This window comes from Tamandua tetradactyla, chromosome 7 (assembly GCF_023851605.1).
Source record: "Tamandua tetradactyla isolate mTamTet1 chromosome 7, mTamTet1.pri, whole genome shotgun sequence".
NCBI lineage: Eukaryota > Metazoa > Chordata > Mammalia > Pilosa > Myrmecophagidae > Tamandua > Tamandua tetradactyla.
In genome coordinates this window covers 50,600,291-50,619,859 of record NC_135333.1, presented here as the reverse complement: position 1 = coordinate 50,619,859, position 19,569 = coordinate 50,600,291, and the positions used below count along the sequence as shown (strand labels likewise).

At 38.4% G+C, this 19,569-nt stretch overlaps 1 protein-coding gene and 1 pseudogene across 4 annotated transcripts in view; one reads left to right on the top strand and one right to left on the bottom strand.

Moving 5' to 3' along the window:
- The window catches only part of CDC123 (cell division cycle 123), a 97,767-nt gene extending 89,090 nt beyond the window's left edge, over positions 1-8,677 (top strand). For all 4 annotated transcript variants that reach the window (XM_077169420.1, XM_077169419.1, XM_077169418.1 and 1 more), the window contains 2 exons: positions 7,685-7,822; positions 8,425-8,677. In XM_077169420.1, the coding sequence (XP_077025535.1) occupies positions 7,685-7,822; positions 8,425-8,451 (165 nt within the window). In that variant the 3' untranslated portion in view covers positions 8,452-8,677. The remainder of the gene's footprint in view (positions 1-7,684; positions 7,823-8,424) is intronic.
- Positions 8,678-17,079: 8,402 nt separating this feature from the next.
- Positions 17,080-17,650, bottom strand: LOC143689657 (double homeobox protein A-like; annotated as a pseudogene).
- Positions 17,651-19,569: the final 1,919 nt, after the last annotated feature.

Here is a 19,569-nt window from a genome sequence, read left to right as displayed (position 1 = left end):
GTGGATAAGTGTGCCTCTTTCTCCACATCCTCTCCAGCACTTGTCATTTTCTGTTTTGTTGATAATGGCCATTCTGGTGGGTGTGAGATGATTTCTCATTGTGGTTTTGATTTGCATTTCTCTAATGACCAGGGACATTGAGCATCTCTTCATGTGCCTTTTGGCCATTTGTATTTCCTCTTCTGAGAAGTGTCTGTTCAAGTCTTTTTCCCATTTTGTAATTGGGTTGGCTGTCTTTTTGTTGTTGAGTTGAAGAATCTCATTATAAATTCTGGATACTAGACCTTTATCTGATATGTCATTTCCAAATATTGTCTCCCATTGTGTAGGCTGTCTTTCTACTTTCTTGATGAAGTTCTTTGATGTACAAAAGCGTTTAATTTTGAGGAGCTCCCATTTATTTTTCTTTCTTTCTTCAGTGCTCTTGCTTTAGGTTTAAGGTCCATAAAACCGCCTCCAGTTGTAAGATTCTTAAGATATCTCCCTACATTTTCCTCTAACTGTTTTATGGTCTTAGACCTAATGTTTAGATCTTTGATCCATTTTGCGTTAAAATTTGTATAGGATGTGAGATATGGGTCCTCTTTCATTCTTTTGCATATGGGTATCCAGTTCTCTAGGCACCATTTATTGAAGAGACTGTTCTGTCCCAGGTGAGTTGGCTTGACTGCCTTATCAAAGATCAAATGTCCATAGATGAGAGGATCTATATCTGAGCACTCTATTCGATTCCATTGGTCGATATATCTATCTTTATGCCAGTACCATGCTGTTTTGACCACTGTGGCTTCATAATATGCCTTAAAGTCAGGCAGCGCGAGACCTCCAGCTTTGTTTTTTTTCCTCAAGATACTTTTAGCAATTCGGGGCACCCTGCCCTTCCAGATAAATTTGCTTATTGGTTTTTCTATTTTTGAAAAGTAAGTTGTTGGGATTTTGATTGGTATTGCATTGAATCTGTAAATCAGTTTAGGTAGAATTGACTTCTTAACTATATTTAGTCTTCCAGTCCATGAACATGGTATGCCCTTCCATGTATTTAGGTCTTCTGTGATTTCTTTTAACAGTTTTTTGTAGTTTTCTTTGTATAGGTCTTTTGTCTCTTTAGTTAAATTTATTCCTAAGTATTTTATTCTTTTAGTTGCAATTGTAAATGGAATTCGTTTCTTGATTTCCCCCTCAGATTGTTCATTGCTAGTGTATATCTAGATATGAAATAAAAGATATGAAATATCTTTTCCCAACCTTTCACTTTCAACCTGTGTTTATCTTTGGGTCTAAGATGTGTTTCCTGTAGACAGCATATAGAAGGATCCTGTTTTTTAATCCATTCTGCCAATCTATGTCTTTTGATTGGGGAATTCAGTCCATTAACATTTAGTGTTATTACTGTTTGGGTAATACTTTCCTCTACCATTTTGCCTTTTGTATTATATATATCATATCTGATTTTCCTTCTTTCTACACTCTTCTCCACACCTCTCTCTTCTGTCTTTTCGTATCTGTCTCTAGTGCTCCCTTTAGTATTTCTTGCAGAGCTAGTCTCTTGGTCACAAATTCTCTCAGTGACTTTTTGTCTGAAAATGTTTTAATTTCTCCCTCATTTTTGAAGGACAGTTTTGCTGGATATAGAATTCTTGGTTGGCAGTTTTTCTCTTTTAGTAATTTAAATATATCATCCCATTGTCTTCTTGCCTCCATGGTTTCTGCTGAGAAATCTACACATAGTCTTATTGGGTTTCCCTTGTATGTGATGGATTGTTTCTCTCTTGCTGCTTTCAAGATCCTCTCTTTCTCTTTGACCTCTGACATTCTGACTAGTAAGTGTCTTGGAGAACGCCTATTTGGATGTATTCTCTTTGGGGGGCGCTGCACTTCTTGGATCTGTAATTTTAGGTCTTTCATAAGAGTTGGGAAATTTTCAGTGATAATTTCTTCCATTAGTTTTTCTCCTCCTTTTCGCTTCTCTTCTCCCTCTGAGACACCCACAACACGTATATTTGTGCGCTTCATATTATCATTCAGTTCCCTGAGCGCCTGCTCAAATTTTTCCATTCTTTTCCCTATAGTTTCTGTTCCTTTTTGGATTTCAGATGTTCCATCCTCCAGTTCACTAATTCTAACCTCTGTCTCTTGAAATCTACCATTGTAGGTTTCCATTGTTTTTTTCATGTCTTCTACTGTATCTTTCATTCCCATAAGTTCTGTGATTTGTTTTTTCAGACTTTCCATTTCTTCTTTTTGTTCATCCCTTGCCTTCCTATGGCCTCCCTCAATTTATTGATTTCATTTTTGAAGAGGTTTTCCATTTCTGTTCGTATATTCAGAATTAGTTGTCTCAGCTCCTGTATCTCATTTGAACTATTGGTTTGTTCCTTTGACTGGGCCATATCTTCAGTTTTCCTCGTGTGATTTGTTATTTTTTGCTGGCGTCTGGACATTTAATCAGATTTCCCTGAGTGTGAGACCCAGTAGGTTGAAAGACTTTCCTGTGGAGTCTCTGGCCTCTGTTTTTTTTTATCCTGCCCAGTATGTGGCGCTTGTCTGTCTGCGGGTCCCACCAGCAAAAGATGTTGTGACTCCTTTATTAATGCCACTATTGGTGTTTGGTTGGACCCAGTCCCTGCCGCTGTCGGAGACTCCGTCCTCTCCCTCCGGGAAGCCGCCTGTGGGGGAGGGGCACCGGCCGCCGCGGCTTGGGGAACTCACTGATCCGAGACTTGCCGCCGGACCGGGAAGCCGCCTGTGGGGGAGGGGCACCGGTTTCCGGCCGCCGCGGCTTGGAGAACTCGCTGATCCGAGACTCCCGGACGGACCGGGAAGCCTCCTGTGGGGGAGGGGCGTTGGTCGCCGGCCACCGCGGCTTGCGGAACTCGCTGATCTGAGACTTGTAGCTGGTCCGGGAAGCCGACTGTGATAGAGGGGTGCCGGCCGCCGGCCGCCGCGGCTTGGGGAACTTGCCTCTCCGAGACTCTCAGCTGGTCCAGGAAAGAGGGAGGGAGGGGTGCCGGCCGCCAGCCGCTGTGGCCTGGGGAAGCGCACGCCACTCGGAGAGCTCACTGCATTGGAATCTCGCAGCTGGTCCAGCCAGTCCAGACTGGGGTACGCTGTGTGTCCGGTCCCTGCCGTGGCCCCAGGAGCTGTTCTGCACTGTTTTGGTCACCTAGTTGTTGCTCTGGAGGAGGAACTAAGACGTGTGTACCTTACTAAGCTGCCATCTTGGCCCTCCACCTGCAAATACTTCTTTATTCACTGTCCAAATAACTCTGAGACTTATCAGGCATCACACTAACCTGGACAAGCCAACAAAATCTCATACCCTATTCAAGATTCCATGTACTTATGGTGTTCAACTAAACTGCCCATATGAGTTAAATTAGGAAATGTACTACCCAAAATACAAATTTTGTGCCAAATAAACATCTCTCCCTTTAGTCTCACAGAAGTTGAAGTTTTAAAATATGGGTGATATCATCCTTTACCCAGTCTTCTGAATACCTTAGTTCCGTTAAGATCAGCCTCATTCATATCTCTCCTCGATGTCTGATCACTTTTTCAACTTCTAAACAGTTTCTATACATGGGGTTCTGCTGACTTTCATATCTTCAGAGCTCTAACTCTGTGTCTCAGGTGTCACATAAATATCCAACGTTTCTGAGAAAGACCATGTTATATACAAATAGCTCAGTATCTGAGAATTTATAATGAACAGTTACACCTCCTGACCTGAATATATATGACTGCTGTAAGAGTTTACAATCTAGGACCCTTTACAATATGCCCCAACCTGATATCCCATGCTCTCAATTTTAGTTCACTAAATTTTTATATTATAGTCCGTATGATTAAGGTATGATTGTCTTTTTGTTCCTGGCATTTCATTCACCATACAGCTCTTAAGTTTCATTCATCTAGTTGCGTGCCTTAGTTGCATTCCTTCTGCTTGTATTCCTTCTTGCAGCTGTTCAGTAGTCCATTATATGTAAATACCATAGTTCCCCCTTCCATTCCTCAGTCATTGTACCCTTAGGCCACATCCATTCATTGTGGATCACAAACACTGCCACCAAAGACACCAGTGTGCCAATGTCCATTCAGGTCCCCACATTCAGCTCCTCCAGGTGTATGCTGAGCAATGGGGTTTCAGGATCATATTCTCTGCCAGTCATTTTAATACAGAAGTCATAGTTCTTTGTGATCTGTCTCTTTCAGTTGATACTGTCACCACCCTAATGCAGTTTCTTACTATCCTTCATCTAGACCTTTGTAATAACTTCCTTACTCACCTTCATGTTTTCTCTCTGTAGTTTGTTTTGCTACCAGATCAGTCTTCATACTAATCACATTGTTTCCTTCCTCAGAATCCTTGGGTCAATCCAACCTCTGACCTGGCTTTCAGGGCTTCCATGAGCTGACACAAACTTTCCTTTACAGCTTTATATCTTCTACATCCATGTATCTGTCAACCCAAAAGTTTCCCTCTCTCTCTCTCGTTTTCAGTCAATATACTCTGCCCCAGTGGTTAGCCCCTCATCTGACTTCTGTCGCCATATAGACAGCTTCATGAGCTTTTTTTGATAAACCGTTAATTAAAATTTCTGTTTTTTGAGAATAAACAAGCAAGTATAAAATTAACAGAAATAGCCATATTGTGCCATTCTCTACACTGGGAATACCTGTTTTATTCCCTACTCCCTGTCCCTGTCCTTTCATCTGTGGATGGCCTAACCTTCCTAAATATGAATAGATACATGGTCTTTGCCTCAAGGTGCTCAGTATGAGGATAGGGAGGAGGGGCTAATATGTAAACAATTAAAATAGAGTTGGGTAAGGGGCTCTGGAGTATATGTAAAGCACTACAGCAGCCTATTTTAGTTGTTACTTTCAAATGATATATCCTGGATCTCACAGTGCAAAGCCATAATTTTCTTAAAGCCCATGCTATCTTGTATTTTTAACTTGTTTCCTTTCCTAGCTAATGTTTGCCTACTTTCCCAGGCCCATTCAATTTCTGCTCCTCATAACTCAGTTTTGTAGCTAGCTGTAGCCAAGTGTCCATATGTCCAATAGGAAGACATTAAAATTATACAGAATCTATTTTTTTAAGGAGTACCAACCTTGTCTTTCATCAGTTGTGGTCTCCTAGGGCAGGTACACATGTACATCTTATGCCTGTAGTGAATCTTCTGTAGTACAGTTCAGTATGATCTTGCTTTCACAGATTCTTAGTAAAGTAATTGATTTTCTGATCAGAAAATAACTGTGGTATCTTTTAAATGATCCTATTCATGGCACTGTCTTTGGAAAACTAAGCTTCACCATAATATTCAATCCTAAATAGTAACTGGTCTGTTCTGAAAAGATTTAGTGGTTGAGTAAGAAATCTCTTAACTTATGGACATGTCATTGTATGAGTCCTTTATCTAGTGAATACTGCAGGAATCTGTTATAGACTTTCCCCGGCAGGGTTATGGCATACAAACATTTTAAAAATTTTAAGTCATGTTTCCCAAAAAGTCAGTAGAAGTTTGTTTTCTTCAAAATGTTGATTATTTGCCATTAGGTAGAGAGGAGCAGAAATGATTATTCCTCTTTCTGTTCTTTCAATATTGAAAGTAGTCAAGGTCATTCATAGATACTAACAAGAGAACAGAAAATGAAAAGTGTCGTGTTGTCTTTCTGCTTAAATTAGATGTCTGAAAAATTTTACCTCCATCCAATATGAATGAAAGGTTTTGGGTGTCTTGAATTTTGAATCAATAAGGATTTCGTCTTTATTTGTCTGTGCATCCATAATTTCTTTCAATAAATTTCTTTTCTGAAGGATTTCTCCTGGAAATATGTATTAACTCTTACTTTTCCTTTTCTCTTACTCTTACCCTTTCTAATTTTTATCCTAATTAAAATTGAGTTCTTGAAGAGATGTGGGTGTGAACTTGAAAAACCACAGCTTTTGTCAGATTTAGGCCGAACATATCATAAAATTGTTTTTATTAATTATGAGGTAAACATTGAGTTGAATCCGAATCACTTCAAAATAATAAATTTTTTTAAAGAAAGAAAATCTCTGGGGTTGAAACATAGGGATTAGTGGTTTTTGAAGCTCCCCATGTGATTTCAAGGTTGAACTACTTGGTAAATTCTTGTAACTAATAAAATAAATTCTCTACTGGTGTTAAGCTTAAATGGATTGGAGATGTACTTCTGGGAAAAGCTTAGCTCAGTCCTATAGAGTATTAATGAAGGCAAGAATTAGGGTTTGTATGGGTCAGCTGGCTTCACTTGGCTCCCTGATGGAAGACTTCACTGCTGTATTTACTGGCATCTTACAGATGTAGGCCATTAAGTCTGAGCGGCAAGGTAGTAGAACATACGTTATCAGCACAGTGCTTAATTTTTAAAATGAGAACACAGACGGGGTGGAAACAGTTTGTACCAGATTAACTCTATGATCCACACTTTTTTTTTTAATCATAATTAAAATAAAACTGTATTGGAGGTTAAGGATGTCCTGCCTTCTTCCCCCTCACCATCTCCTTGCCTGTCTTCCCCAGGCTCATTCCACTTCATAGAAGACTTCTCTGCATTCTTGCTGTTCCAAAGCCCTGTCATGCCCAGAGCTCTTTGCACTAGGTGTTTCCACTGCCTTTGAAGCTGTGTGCTGTTCCTAGACCCCCGAGAGACTGGCTTCATCATCATATTATTGACTTCTCAGTCCAGGTGTCACTTCCTTGGCGAGGCCACCTGACTACCCCTCTAAAGTAGTCCACACAGTTATCCTCTTATAAGGATAACTGCCTTTTAGTTCTCATGACACTTTTTACTCTCTGAAATGGTCACATGAATTTATTTGTTTGCTTGTTTATTAAGCCTGTCTACAATAATAAAGATAAATATCAATTTATCTTTAGTACTTAGAACAGAAAGTGGATGTACGTGTTTGTCAGATGCCTGGTCTGTCTGTCACAAGGCAGCCTGATTTCCAGAGCCTCACATGCTGGACCCCACCCATCCCTCACCGAGATCATCTGCCACTCAGGAAGTCCAGACCCAAGGCTTTCCGTCTTTGCTAGTTAATGTATTTAACTGAGCAAATATTATAATCAGCTCTCTGAAATCCTTGGCAGAAGGCAGCATGTAAATGTTATATTCGTGACTCTGCACAATCATACTAATATGGAGATTCATTCAAATGAACTCAGGTTTGTAATTCTCCACAAGTAATGTGATAGGCACACAAATAAGTTAATCTATAAGAAGAACAAAAGTGTTGTGGAATTCAAAGCACTCATTTGCCCTCACTAACCTTATTTCTCATCCTGGCACCTATAGAAAATATCAGTATTTACAAAGCCTTTCAGCCTATATGAGATTGCCGGAGGCCAGAGGTCATTGATGTGTTACGCATTTGCGGCCCCCAGCAGCAGTACATTAGGGGTTGGCAAGCCCTACTCTTAGCTTGATCAGGGCCTGGCTTTCCTGCAGTATATTCTTTTCCGATCCATTGTATTTATTTTCCAGTGATCTTGTTGCATATTTTAATTTTTGGTGTCCTCTTTCATTTCAGAATCTGATTTTCTTCCTTACCTAGTACCGAAGAAAGTATGAAGTTCAAATTGTTTTGTTGGGGTCTTTTTAGTTTGGAGAACAGACTCACAGACTTTATTTTTTCTTCTTTTTAAAGGACTCCCCAGCCTTCCGTTGTACCAACAGCGAAGTTACAGTACAGCCCAGTCCCTATCTGAGTTACCGGCTGCCCAAGGATTTTGTAGACCTCTCTACTGGTGAAGATGCCCACAAACTCATTGATTTTCTTAAACTGGTAAAGTCTATGTATCTTTAATATATGGGTCTTTGTTTCCAAATTGGGTTTTTAATATTTTGCTTTATCATATAGTGCCTAGACTTTTATTTTATGTTTATGAATGAGAGGAACAGGATTACTGAGTCAGATCATTTTATAATGAAATTTGTAAAGACATTTTTCTGTGAACTGAAAGAATTAATTTATTGACTATAATGAATAGAAAATGTTTTTATTATGTGCATGCTTTTTGAATAATTTTCATAAAACTTCTAGTTTTGAAGAAAGTATGTACTTTAGGGGTAAGAGAAGATTGAGTACTAGCAGTACTCAGGGGGTGTGTGAATATTTGTATTTGTGTGTTTTTCTGTGTGGGAACATATGTATACATAGAAGAAAGAAAGAAATAGTCAAATATCTGAGAGCAGTTTACCCAGGAACCAAACTGATAAATTAGTTTAGAGAATTAATTAAGGCATGTTTTTCCGGATAATATTCAACCACATCTTCTACCAAGGCCTCTAGACAATTACACTTGCTGGCAGAGAAAGTGATCTTGGCTGAACATATAACACAGTTAGAGTGTGCTGCGTTAATGTGCTCTTGGTTTCCTTTGACAGAAAAGAAATCAGCAAGAGGATGACTGATTGGGGTGCCAGGTCAAGAGTGAGCTACGAGGAGAATATCGGCACGTCAGGGATGCTGTTTGCCTACCACAGCTTCCTGTCAACCATGGCTGGAAGTTTGGGGCGGGCAACATGGAAATCAGTAGCTTCTTCTAGTCATGTATATTCAATGGGAAGAAAATGGAGAGACTTTGCTACTTGTAAAAAATAACATAATAAATATATCTTAATTAAGCCTAGGAAATTATATTGGTCTGGTGATAAAATATTTGGCATGAAATTCTTGCTTTTTTTGGCTCAGTCTCTTCAGATATGTCTGTTTCTTGTGCTAATATTTTTGTACCTGTCAGATATATGGTCAAATTTATATTTGTAATACAGAAATGGATTCTTTCTTAATGATTTTTCTGTTTTAAAAAAAAAGAACCCTACATTATTGTAGAAAGTATTTTTCCTATCTTGAGGATTTTTCATATAATTTTCTTGTCAGCTTAGCTTCAACTTGGTCATAGCTGCAAAACTATGGACTTCTCAAACTATCAAATAACCATGGAAATTTAGTATGTTATGACCACCTTACTATATATTAGTAAAAGCATCAAAGACTTTATTATAATTTGACCTTTTTTAAAGTGTTGGATTTTGGGGGAGGTTGACTCAATTTTGAGGCCTACATTTTAATAATTATACTTCATGTCCTTAAGTGGTGGTGGTGGTATCAGTGATAACGAAACTTTACTGAGCACTTGCTGTGGGCCAGACATTCTGCTCTGTTGCTGTTTGTTTTATTTTATGCCACCCAGCAATTTGAAGGAAATGTACCCTTTCCCCAGGCATCTAAAGTGTCATCAAAGAATACCTTCCTGGTTTGAGGTGTATTTCTCAACTTATGTGCAGACATGAGTGCTGCCCATGGAAAGATACAGAGGGAAGACAGACAGACTTTCCCCTTTCTGTGCAGTTCAGGCACATTATGTGTGATGGTCTAAGATGCTGTTCATTTTTGGTTATCTCAAACGGTGGCTTTTTGCGTGGTTTCACAGGTACAGTCACTTAATATTACTATTTAAATACAAAAATGCAGAGACCATGGGTCTTTATATGCACTAGGTTAAATGGCATCTGTAAGGCCAATTATTTGGGGTCCAGGTTCTTCAGAACAAAATGACACCCCCAAAATTGGCAAGTTTTTCATGAGCAGTACAATTCTTGGTGCAAAACTCATTACAATTTTGCATTAGTTTCCAAAGTTATTGAGTTCAACTATCACTTTTAGAAATATGATTTTGGTTAATTGTTTTCTCAGTGTATTTAAATTTTAGCTGGTTACCTGATCTTAATATTAAATATTCTCCTACAATCACATACCACTGACACCTGTTTAACATTAGTTTTGAATGCCAATTGGCATTACCTCTTCTTTCTTTGGGGTTCCTCAGAATTCTGCTTGAATTTAGAAAATTAATGTACATGTGATGTCTTAGCTTTTCCTGAAATCCTCCTTTCTGGAGGGAAGCCCTTGTAGCTGTTGAGATTGCCAGGTTGGGATATGCAACAGGCAGTGGTATGTAGTGTGGCTCTCTACCACAGTAGACTTAGCTGAAAGTTTTGCACATGTCTCATTTTGATTTGTATTTTCTGAGTTCAGAATGTTTTTTCCATCTACCTTGGCTATTTTTCTTTTTGATGATTGAGAATTGTATCTGTTAAGCAAGTAGAAAGCTATGTGACTTGATTTTTTGGCTTAAGCCTGTTTCTTTACTTATAAAATGGGAGGATAATAATAAATTAATTTTATCCACTAAATGAGATTATTCATGTAAAGCTTTTGCTACAGTGCATGGCACATAATAAGCCCCCAACAAAAGGGTAGTTATTACCGTCATTATGCTTTGTAGAGCACTGCATATTAGTTCTTTTTAAGTGAATTGAGAAATTTTTTAGTACAATGGGACTTCAGATATCATTCAGCTCAGTTTGGGCTCTCCTTTCCTCCCCTCCTTATCTCTTCCCTTCTCTCTCCTTTTATTTCTTTTTCTCTCCCTTTCCCTTTCCCTTTCTTTCTCTTTTTCTTTCAACAGATCAGAAAACTGCCCAGAGGAATTAAGACTTGTCCAACATCTTGGACAATAATAATTTTTCTGTTTTTCTAATACTTTTATAGATAATTTTCAAGCAGGGCACAAAATTATTTTAACAATAGAATTTTCAAAAATGAATTTTTTTCAAAAAATTGTGTTTAAATAAAAGTAGATACAAATTCATATTATACATTTATATGTAGAAGAATTAAATATATAAAGAGGTATGTTTTTAATGGAGTGAATTAAGTGTAGAAATAACTGCCTTTGTATGATTGATGCAACTTCATGTTTATAGTAACCAGACTGATTCTGAGAGGTGACAGCCATTTTTAGACATTTCAAAGGCAGAATTCCTATTTAACAAAACATCATTGTTTGTGTTGCCTTGGCTGATAAAAATCAGCCTCAGTAAGTATGGTAAGAAAAGAATAAATAATGATAAACTCACCAGTCATATACAATGCATGTGTTTTCTATATATACCTTAAAAGGAGGCCTGAGGGATAGGACTATGAAATACAGTAACAAAAAATGTAGTTGAAATAGTTAAAAGCTCCATGTTATGGGTCTGGCATTAATCACCTGAAGAGAGTATGTGTTCAAATGTGCCTTTCTTTTTTTTAAAGAAAAGAAAACAAACAAAGCAACACTTCTACATACATATAGACTGTTGCTTGACAAACTGTAAAGGCGACTTGTTAAGGTATGTGTGCTGCTGCTTTCCTCATTTGTCTAGTCTTTATGGTTCAGGCTCTTAGGTACTGTGTAGACCTCCTGAATGTTTCTGCTTCTGTGGACCTAACACTATGGGAGACAGTGATAAGCAAGTAAATAAGTAAATAGAAATTGTGATGAGTACAGTAAACACAACCAGTGGGACACAGTAAAGAAGACTGGAGCGGTGGGGTGTGGATACAAATATCTCCTTTGGTGAAAGGCAGGATTGGTGAGGAAACAACAGTGAAGTGAGCCCTAAGGATAAGAGATCAGTCATGTGAAGACAGGCCTCATTCCACCCAGAGGAGCACCTGTGTAAGGTGGCCACTGAGGTAGGAAGGCCTTGGGTAGACTTGCAACAGCTCATGGACCACTGTGGGCAAGGGGAGAACTGGCCCAGAGCATGCAGGGCCCTTTGGCCCATGCTAAGAAGTTGGGATTTCATTCTGAAGGAAGGTGGGCAGTCACTAGGGGATTAAGCAAAGGAGAGACTTAATCACTGATATGTGTGTGTTGAAGTGTTTTCCTCTGTGGAAAGCAGAGACCAGTTAGGAGAATGATGGCTGGTGGTGACAATGGTGATTTCCTTGCAGTGGTGGCAGTTGAGATAAAATTATGGAAAGATTGCAGATAGAGTTGATAGGTATTAATGATAAAATTTAGGATGGGAAGGAAGAGGAGGAATTGGGACTAATGGAAGGTGATGCCATTTTTCTAAGATGGGAAAATTTGGGAGGAAAATCAAGATTTTGGTTTTGGACCTGAAGAATTTGAGATTCCAGTGACTTTCCAAATGAAGGTGTCAGGAGACAGAGTTCAGAGGGATAGTTGGGGCTAAAAATAACAATTCGCAGAGTTAGCATATGCTAGCATTTAAAACCATTGAAATGATGAGATTACCTCAAGAGAAAAGGCCCAAAGCCTTCCTAGGGGAGTTCCATCGATTAGAACTTGGGCAAAACAGGAGGAGTAGATTGAAAAGGCATGGCCACACTGGGAAAGAAAACCAGGAGACGGCTTTAAGTTCAACTGTATGATACTGTGCTAACCAGGTCCATAAGATTATAAAGCCATTCATGTGTTTTATGAGTAATGATCTTTTAACTTGTCAAAAACCGCATGTGGAAGTATAATATAGATTTAGACTCTATTTTTTTAAACATAACAACATACAAACACGAACATTCTTACCATATGATTTTGATTACCATAATCAAAAACTCACAATATCATCACCATGATTATTTCTTAGAACATTTGTATCAATTCAGAAAAAGAAAAAGAAAAAAGAAAAAACTCATACATACCATACCCCTTACCCCTCCCTCTCACTAACTGCTAGTATTTCCATCTACCCAATATATTTTAGCCTTTGTTTCCCCTAATTTTTTCTATACCCCTTACCACTCCCTTTCATTGATCACTAGCATTTCAATCTACTAAATTTATTTTAACATTTGTTCCCCCATTATATATTTATTTTTGATCCATATGTTTTACTTATCTGTCCATACCATAGATAAAAGGACCATCAGACATAAGATTTTCACAATCACACAGTCACATTGCAAAAGCTGTATCATTATCCAATCATCTTCAAGAAACATGGCTACTGGAACACAGCTTTGCATATTCAGGTACTTCCCTCCAGCCTCTCCAATATACCTTAACTAAAAAGGTAATATCTATATAATGTGTAAGAATAATCTCCAGGATAACCTCTTCACTCTGTTTGGAATCTCTCAGCCATTGACACTTTATTTTCTCTCATTTCTCTCTTCCCCTTTGGTTGAGAAGGTTTTCTCAATCCCTTGATGCTGAGTCCCAGCTCATCTAGGATTTCTGTCCCGTGTTGCCAGGAAGGTCCACACCCCTGAGAGTCATGTCCCATGTAGAGAGGGGGAGGGCAAAGAGTTTGCTTGTCGTGTTGGCTGTGAGAGGCCACATCTGAGCAACAAAAGAGATTGGGGGTGACTCTTAGGCCTAACTTTAAGTAGGCTTAGCCTATCCTTTGTGGGGATAAGTTTCATATGAATAACCCCCAAGATTGAGGGCTTGGCGTATTGCTCTGGTTGTCTCCACTGCTTGTGAGAATGTCAGGAATTTTCCACATGGGGAAGTTGAATTTTCCCCCTTTCTCACCATTCCCCCAAGGGGACTTTGCAAATACTTTTTTATTCACTGTTCAAATCACTCTGGGATTTATCGGGCCATCACTCTGTACAAACCTGCAAAATCTCATGTCCTATTCAAGGTTCCATGTACTTATGGTGTTCAATTAAACTGTCCACATAAGTTATATTAGGAAATGCACTAGTCAAAATATAAATTTTGTACCAAATAAACATTTTTTTGCTTTAGTCTCACACATAAAGTTTTATAATATGAATTGCCATCTATTTTCAACACCCTGCAATATTGACATTCCTTTGTTCTTATGCAAAAACATATTTTAATTTGTACATTTAGTCAATATCGTAGTACACTCTAGGCATTCCTAGATTATACCATCTCAGTCTTTATCGTCTATCTTTCCTTCTGATCTCATTTGTGCCCCCAGCCCTCCTTCCTCTATCATTCTCACATTCAGCTTCATTCAGTATACTAACATTGTATTACAGTTAGGTAGTATTGTGCTATCCATTTCTGCATTTTTACAATCAATTCTGTTGCACAATCTCTATCCCTTCAACTCCAATTACCCAATATCTACCTTATTTCTATCTCCTGATGATCTCTGTTCTTAACTGAAACTTTCCAAGTTCATTTGCTAGTGTTACTTTAGACTCTATATTTGCCGATTTTTATATACAAAGCACAAATACCTCTTCCCACAACAGAACTTAAATTTGGTAATATCATTTTGAGATTCTCTGATCATTACTTAATTTTGTTTTAGCCTCAATATGAACTAAACAGGTCTTAAATAGTATTTTCTGCATTACTGATTTTCTTATCTATTTGAGACTCCAGTTTAACATGTAGCATTCTTAGGTGGGATCATCTTATGTATTTATGGACTTTTTTTTTTTTTAACATTTTTTGTGGTGAAATATAACATAAAAAAAGCAATGAATTTCAAAGTACATTTTAGAAGTAACTACAGGACAGATTTTAAAGTTTGGTATGGGTACTGTTCTAGTTTGCCAGCTGCTGGAATGCAACACACCAGAGATGGGTTGGCTTTTAATAAAAGGGAATTTATTTTATTAGTTCTTCAGAGGAAAGGCAGCTAACTTTCAACTGAGGTTCTTTCTTACGTGGGAAGGCACAGGACAACCTCTGCTGGCCCTCTCTCCAGGCCTCTGGGTTCCAACAGCTTTCCCTGGGGTGATTCCTTTCTGCATCTCCAAAGGCCTGAGCTGAGCTGCAAGTGCGGAGACAAGGTATGCTGAGCTGCTTGGACTGTGCTACATTGAACTCTCTCATTTAAGCACCAGCCAATTAAATCAAACACCATTCATTGCAGCAGGCACACCTCCCAGCCGACTGCAGATGTAATCAGCAACAGATGAGGTTCAGGTACCATTGGCTCATGTCCACAGCAACAGAGCTAGGTGCCTTCCCCTGGCCAAGTTGACAACTGAATCTAACTACCACAGGTACCATTCCACACTTTCAGGCTTTTTCTTAGCTGCTCTGAAACACTGGAAACTAAAATATCATTATAATGATTCAGCAGTCATACTTGTTTGTTAAGTCCCATCTTCTCTGTTATAATTCCTCTTCTTTGATCCTACCCCCAATCTATAGGGGTCTTTGGGCTATGTCCATTCTATATACACACACACACACATGATTAGAATATTGTGTCTTACAATGTCCTCACTTGGTTATACAATCAGAAGCACTCTCAATTTTAGACATTTTTTGTTGGTCCAAGGAGAAAAAGAGCTGTTTAACACAGCCTCACCAAATATAAAATAAAAAAATAAAAACTTGCCCTAATTTCTCATCACCCACCCCCCTGCAATGATTTGCCCTGATATTGCTGTGATACTATTACTGTCTTCCTGCTAACTATAGGCCATAGCACACAATATTAGTTTTTCTCCCATATACCTCTATTATTGACTTTTGAACAAGATCAAGCCTTTGAAGGAGTTCTTGCAAAAACTTATTTACAATTGTAGAGTTAATCAATGGGATACATGACTCTATACATTCCCTTTCAATCATATTCCCCTTCAATATGGCAATGTTACTTGTAACCCCACTAATTAGCTATCATCACTTCTATCCATTCCCTTACATTTTAGTTCAGCTTCATCGGGTAACCTTTCCCCCAAGTCTAGCTTCTCTGTAGCTCTAGGTCCCCTATATTCTGCAACATAAACTTCTGAGATTACCTTCACCAGAGTCATAATAGTAAAATCATACAGTAGCTATCCTTTTGTGTCTAACTTACTTCACTCAGCATTATGTCCTCAAGTTTTATCCATGTTATCATATACTTTGGAACCTCATTTCATCTTACTGCTGCATAATACTCCATCATATGCAATTTGCTTATCCACTCGTCTGTTGATACTCCCTTGGATTGTCTCCATCTTTTGGCAATTTTGAAAAGTGCTGCTATGAACATGGGTGTGCAAATGTCTTTGTGTCACTCTTTTCAGCTTTTCTGGGTATACCAAGTATTGGTATTGCTGGGTCATAGGGTACCTCAGTATTTACTTTTCTGAGAACTGCCAAACTGTCTTCCACAGTGGCTGTACATTATACATTCCCACCAGCAGTGAAAAAGTTTTCCAACTTCTTCACATCCTCTCCAACATTTGCAGATTTGTTTCTTTAATAGCAGCCATTTTTATAAATGTGAGGTGTTGTCTCATTGTAGTCTTGATTTGTATTTCCTTTATAGCTAATGAAGATGAGCATCTCTTTATGTGCTTTTTAGCCATTTGTATTTGCTCTTTGGATAAGTGTCTATTCCTTTCCTTTACTCATTTTATAACTGGGTTGTTTGTTCTTATATTGTTAGATTGTATAATTTCTTTATGTACACAGATTATCAAACCTTTATTTGATACATGGTTTCCAAATATTTTCTCTCATTGTGTTGGCTACCTCTGCAGCTTTTTTTTGAGTTGGCATACTAGCTCTCCATCTTTATTGCAATTATTTCAATCCATTGTCGAAATGGATTGAATTTCGACAAATGACATCCATTACTGTGTAGGATGTCACTTAATTTTGCTTGTCTGGTGTTTCCTCATGATTAAATTAAGCTTGTGCACTTTTGGCAGTAATACTACAGAAAGGATGTTTTGTCTTTCTTAGATGCTTCATATCCGGAGGCACCTCACCTCAGTCCGTGTTATTGCTGATAAAGCAAATTTTGAGCACTTGGTTAAGGTGGAGTCTGTCAGGTTTCTCTGATACCAATTTCCTTTTGTAATTAATAAAGAATCCATGGGTAGATTCTTTGAGATAATACATATCTTGTTCTTCAAAACACATTCATTTCTAGAGTTTTACATCCACTGATGATTTTTGTCTGAACCAGTTATCACTGTGATGGTTAAAAATGTGCTAGTTGTATTTTCACTGTCCTCAAACTCGCTGAACTCTAGATCCAAGCTGGGTCAGGAGTGCTGTGACGTGCCTCTTGGACCTGTTTCTGCCTTCTGAAGTCTTTCTTACCATTTCCAGAATGCTCAACTTGCAATCGCAGAGGTAGAGTTCATTCCCAGGAAGAGTGAGATAGATTTGGGTCTCAGGATGATGATATCTGATACACTGAACTTGCTTCTATGCCCCCTCATTCTGGCTCCAGAGAAATAAAACCATTGCTAGTGAAGTTGGTGACATTTTGTGGAGCTTCTGTGGCCAGAACTCTCTCTTCTCAGAGACTTTGTGTCTTGTCTTGTATTTTTCCTCGGATCTTACCAGGTTCTTTTTTTCTTTGGTCATAGAATCAAGATCTTCGGTTTTGAAACCAAATTTGGACTCTTGCCTCTGAAACCCCAATTTCTTTAGCAAGTCTTTCTCTGGACTCAATCCCAGGGTGAGGGTTTTTCTTGAAAGCCTTGATGAGCGTGCATAATTGGGAAGATGTATAGGTGGTCTGGCACCACCTGGCTACTCTAACGTGAGTCTCTGCAGGGGCATCAGGTCTGTGGGCCTGGCTTGATTCCAAGGCCTGCTCAGGTTCTGTCCTCTGGAAGGAGGGTCTAGCTCTTCGATTCTGAAACCAGATCTGGATTCTGGGCTCTTCAGTGTTAATTTCTAAAGCTAGTTTTTGTTTGGTAGCATAACCTGGGTAAGGTTTTTGGTTGAAAGTGTCTCTGAGGGTTTTCGGCTGATCTGGTGTGAATTTGGTGCGACTGCACCTTTGACATTAGAGATGGTCTCGTTTGCAGAGTCTTTCTGGGCCATGGTGAAGGAGATCCTTGGTGTCTCAAACATGTGAGCAGGAGTCCCTCGGCAGCTTTTTGGCAAAGTCCTTTGAGGCACAGAAGCTTTTGATTTTAAAGAGTTCCCATTTATACCAATTTTTTCTTGCTTGTGCTTTGGATGTAAATTTTAAGAAGGTTCCCACTTCTTAACTATGTCTTGAAGATATTTCCTTATATTTTATTCTGGGAATATGGTGCTAGCTCTTACATTCAGGTCTTTAATCCATTTTGAATTAATTTTTGTATAAGGTGTAAGGTAGGGGTCCTCTTTAATTCTTTTGGCTATTGATATCCAGTTCTCCCATGCCTGTTATTATTTTTTTTTTTTCAAAAGACACAAACATTTTACTGAAGAGGATACAGGAATGGCAAATAAGCACATAAAATGATGTTCAACGTCATTAGGTATTAGGGAAATGTAGATTAAGACCACAATGAGATATCACATCATACCCATTAGACCATTGGCAAGGATGTGGAGAAAGATTGGAACCGTTTTGTGTTGCCGGTGGGATTTTAAAATGATGCAACCCATGTGGAAAACAGTTTGAGGATTCCTCAAAAACTTTTTTTTTTTATTAATGGAAAGAAAAAAAAAGAAATTAACACAATATTTAGAAATCATACCATTCTACATATGCACTCAGTAATTCTTAACATCATCACATAGATGCATGATCATCGTTTCTTAGTACATTTGCATCGGTTTAGAGGAACTAGCAACACAACAGAAAAAGATATAAAATGTTAATATAGAGAAAAGAAATAAAAGTAGTAATAATAGTAAAAACAAACAAACAAACAAAAAACAAAAAAAACCCTATAGCTCAGATGCAGCTTCATTCAGTGTTTTAACATGATTAATTTACAATTAGGTATTATTGTGCTGTCCATTTTTGAATTTTTGTATCTAGTCCTGTTGCACAGTCTGTATCCCTTCAGCTTCAATTACCCATTGTCTTACCCTGTTTCTAACTCCTGCTGGACTCTGTTACCAATGACATATTTCAAGTTTATTCTCGAATGTCCGTTCACATCAGTGGGACCATACAGTATTTGTCCTTTAGTTTTTGGCTGGACTCACTCAGCATAATATTCTCTAGGTCCATCCATGTTATTACATGTTTCATAAGTTTATCTTGTCTTAAAGCTGCATAATATTCCATCGTACGTATATACCACAGTTTGTTTAGCCATTCTTCTGTTGATGGACATTTTGGCTGTTTCCATCTCTTTGCAATTGTAAATAACACTGCTATAAATATTGGTGTGCAAATGTCCGTTTGTGTCTTTGCCCTTAAGTCCTTTGAGTAGAAACCTAGCAATGGTATTGCTGGGTCGTATGGCAATTCTATATTCAGCTTTTTGAGGAACCGCCACACTGCCTTCCACAGTGGTTGCACCATTTGACATTCCCACCAACAGTGGATAAGTGTGCCTCTTTCTCCGCATCCTCTCCAGCACTTGTCATTTTCTGTTTTGTTGATAATGGCCATTCTGGTGGGTGTGAGATGATATCTCATTGTGGTTTTGATTTGCATTTCTCTAATGGCCAGGGACATTGAGCATCTCTTCATGTGCCTCTTGGCCATCCGTATTTCCTCTTCTGGTAGGTGTCTGTTCAAGTCTTTTTCCCATTTTGTAATTGGGTTGGCTGTCTTTTTGTTGTTGAGTTGAACAATCTCTTTATAAATTCTGGATACTAGACCTTTATCTGATATGTCATTTCCAAATATTATCTCCCATTGTGTAGGCTGTCTTTCTACTTTCTTGATGAAGTTCTTCGATGCACAAAAGTGTTTAATTTTGAGGAGCTCCCATTTATTTCTTTCTTTCTTCAGTGCTCTTGCTTTAGGTTAAAGGTCCATAAAACTGCCTCCAGTTGTAAGATTCATAAGATATCTCCCTACATTTTCCTCTAACTGTTTTATGGTCTT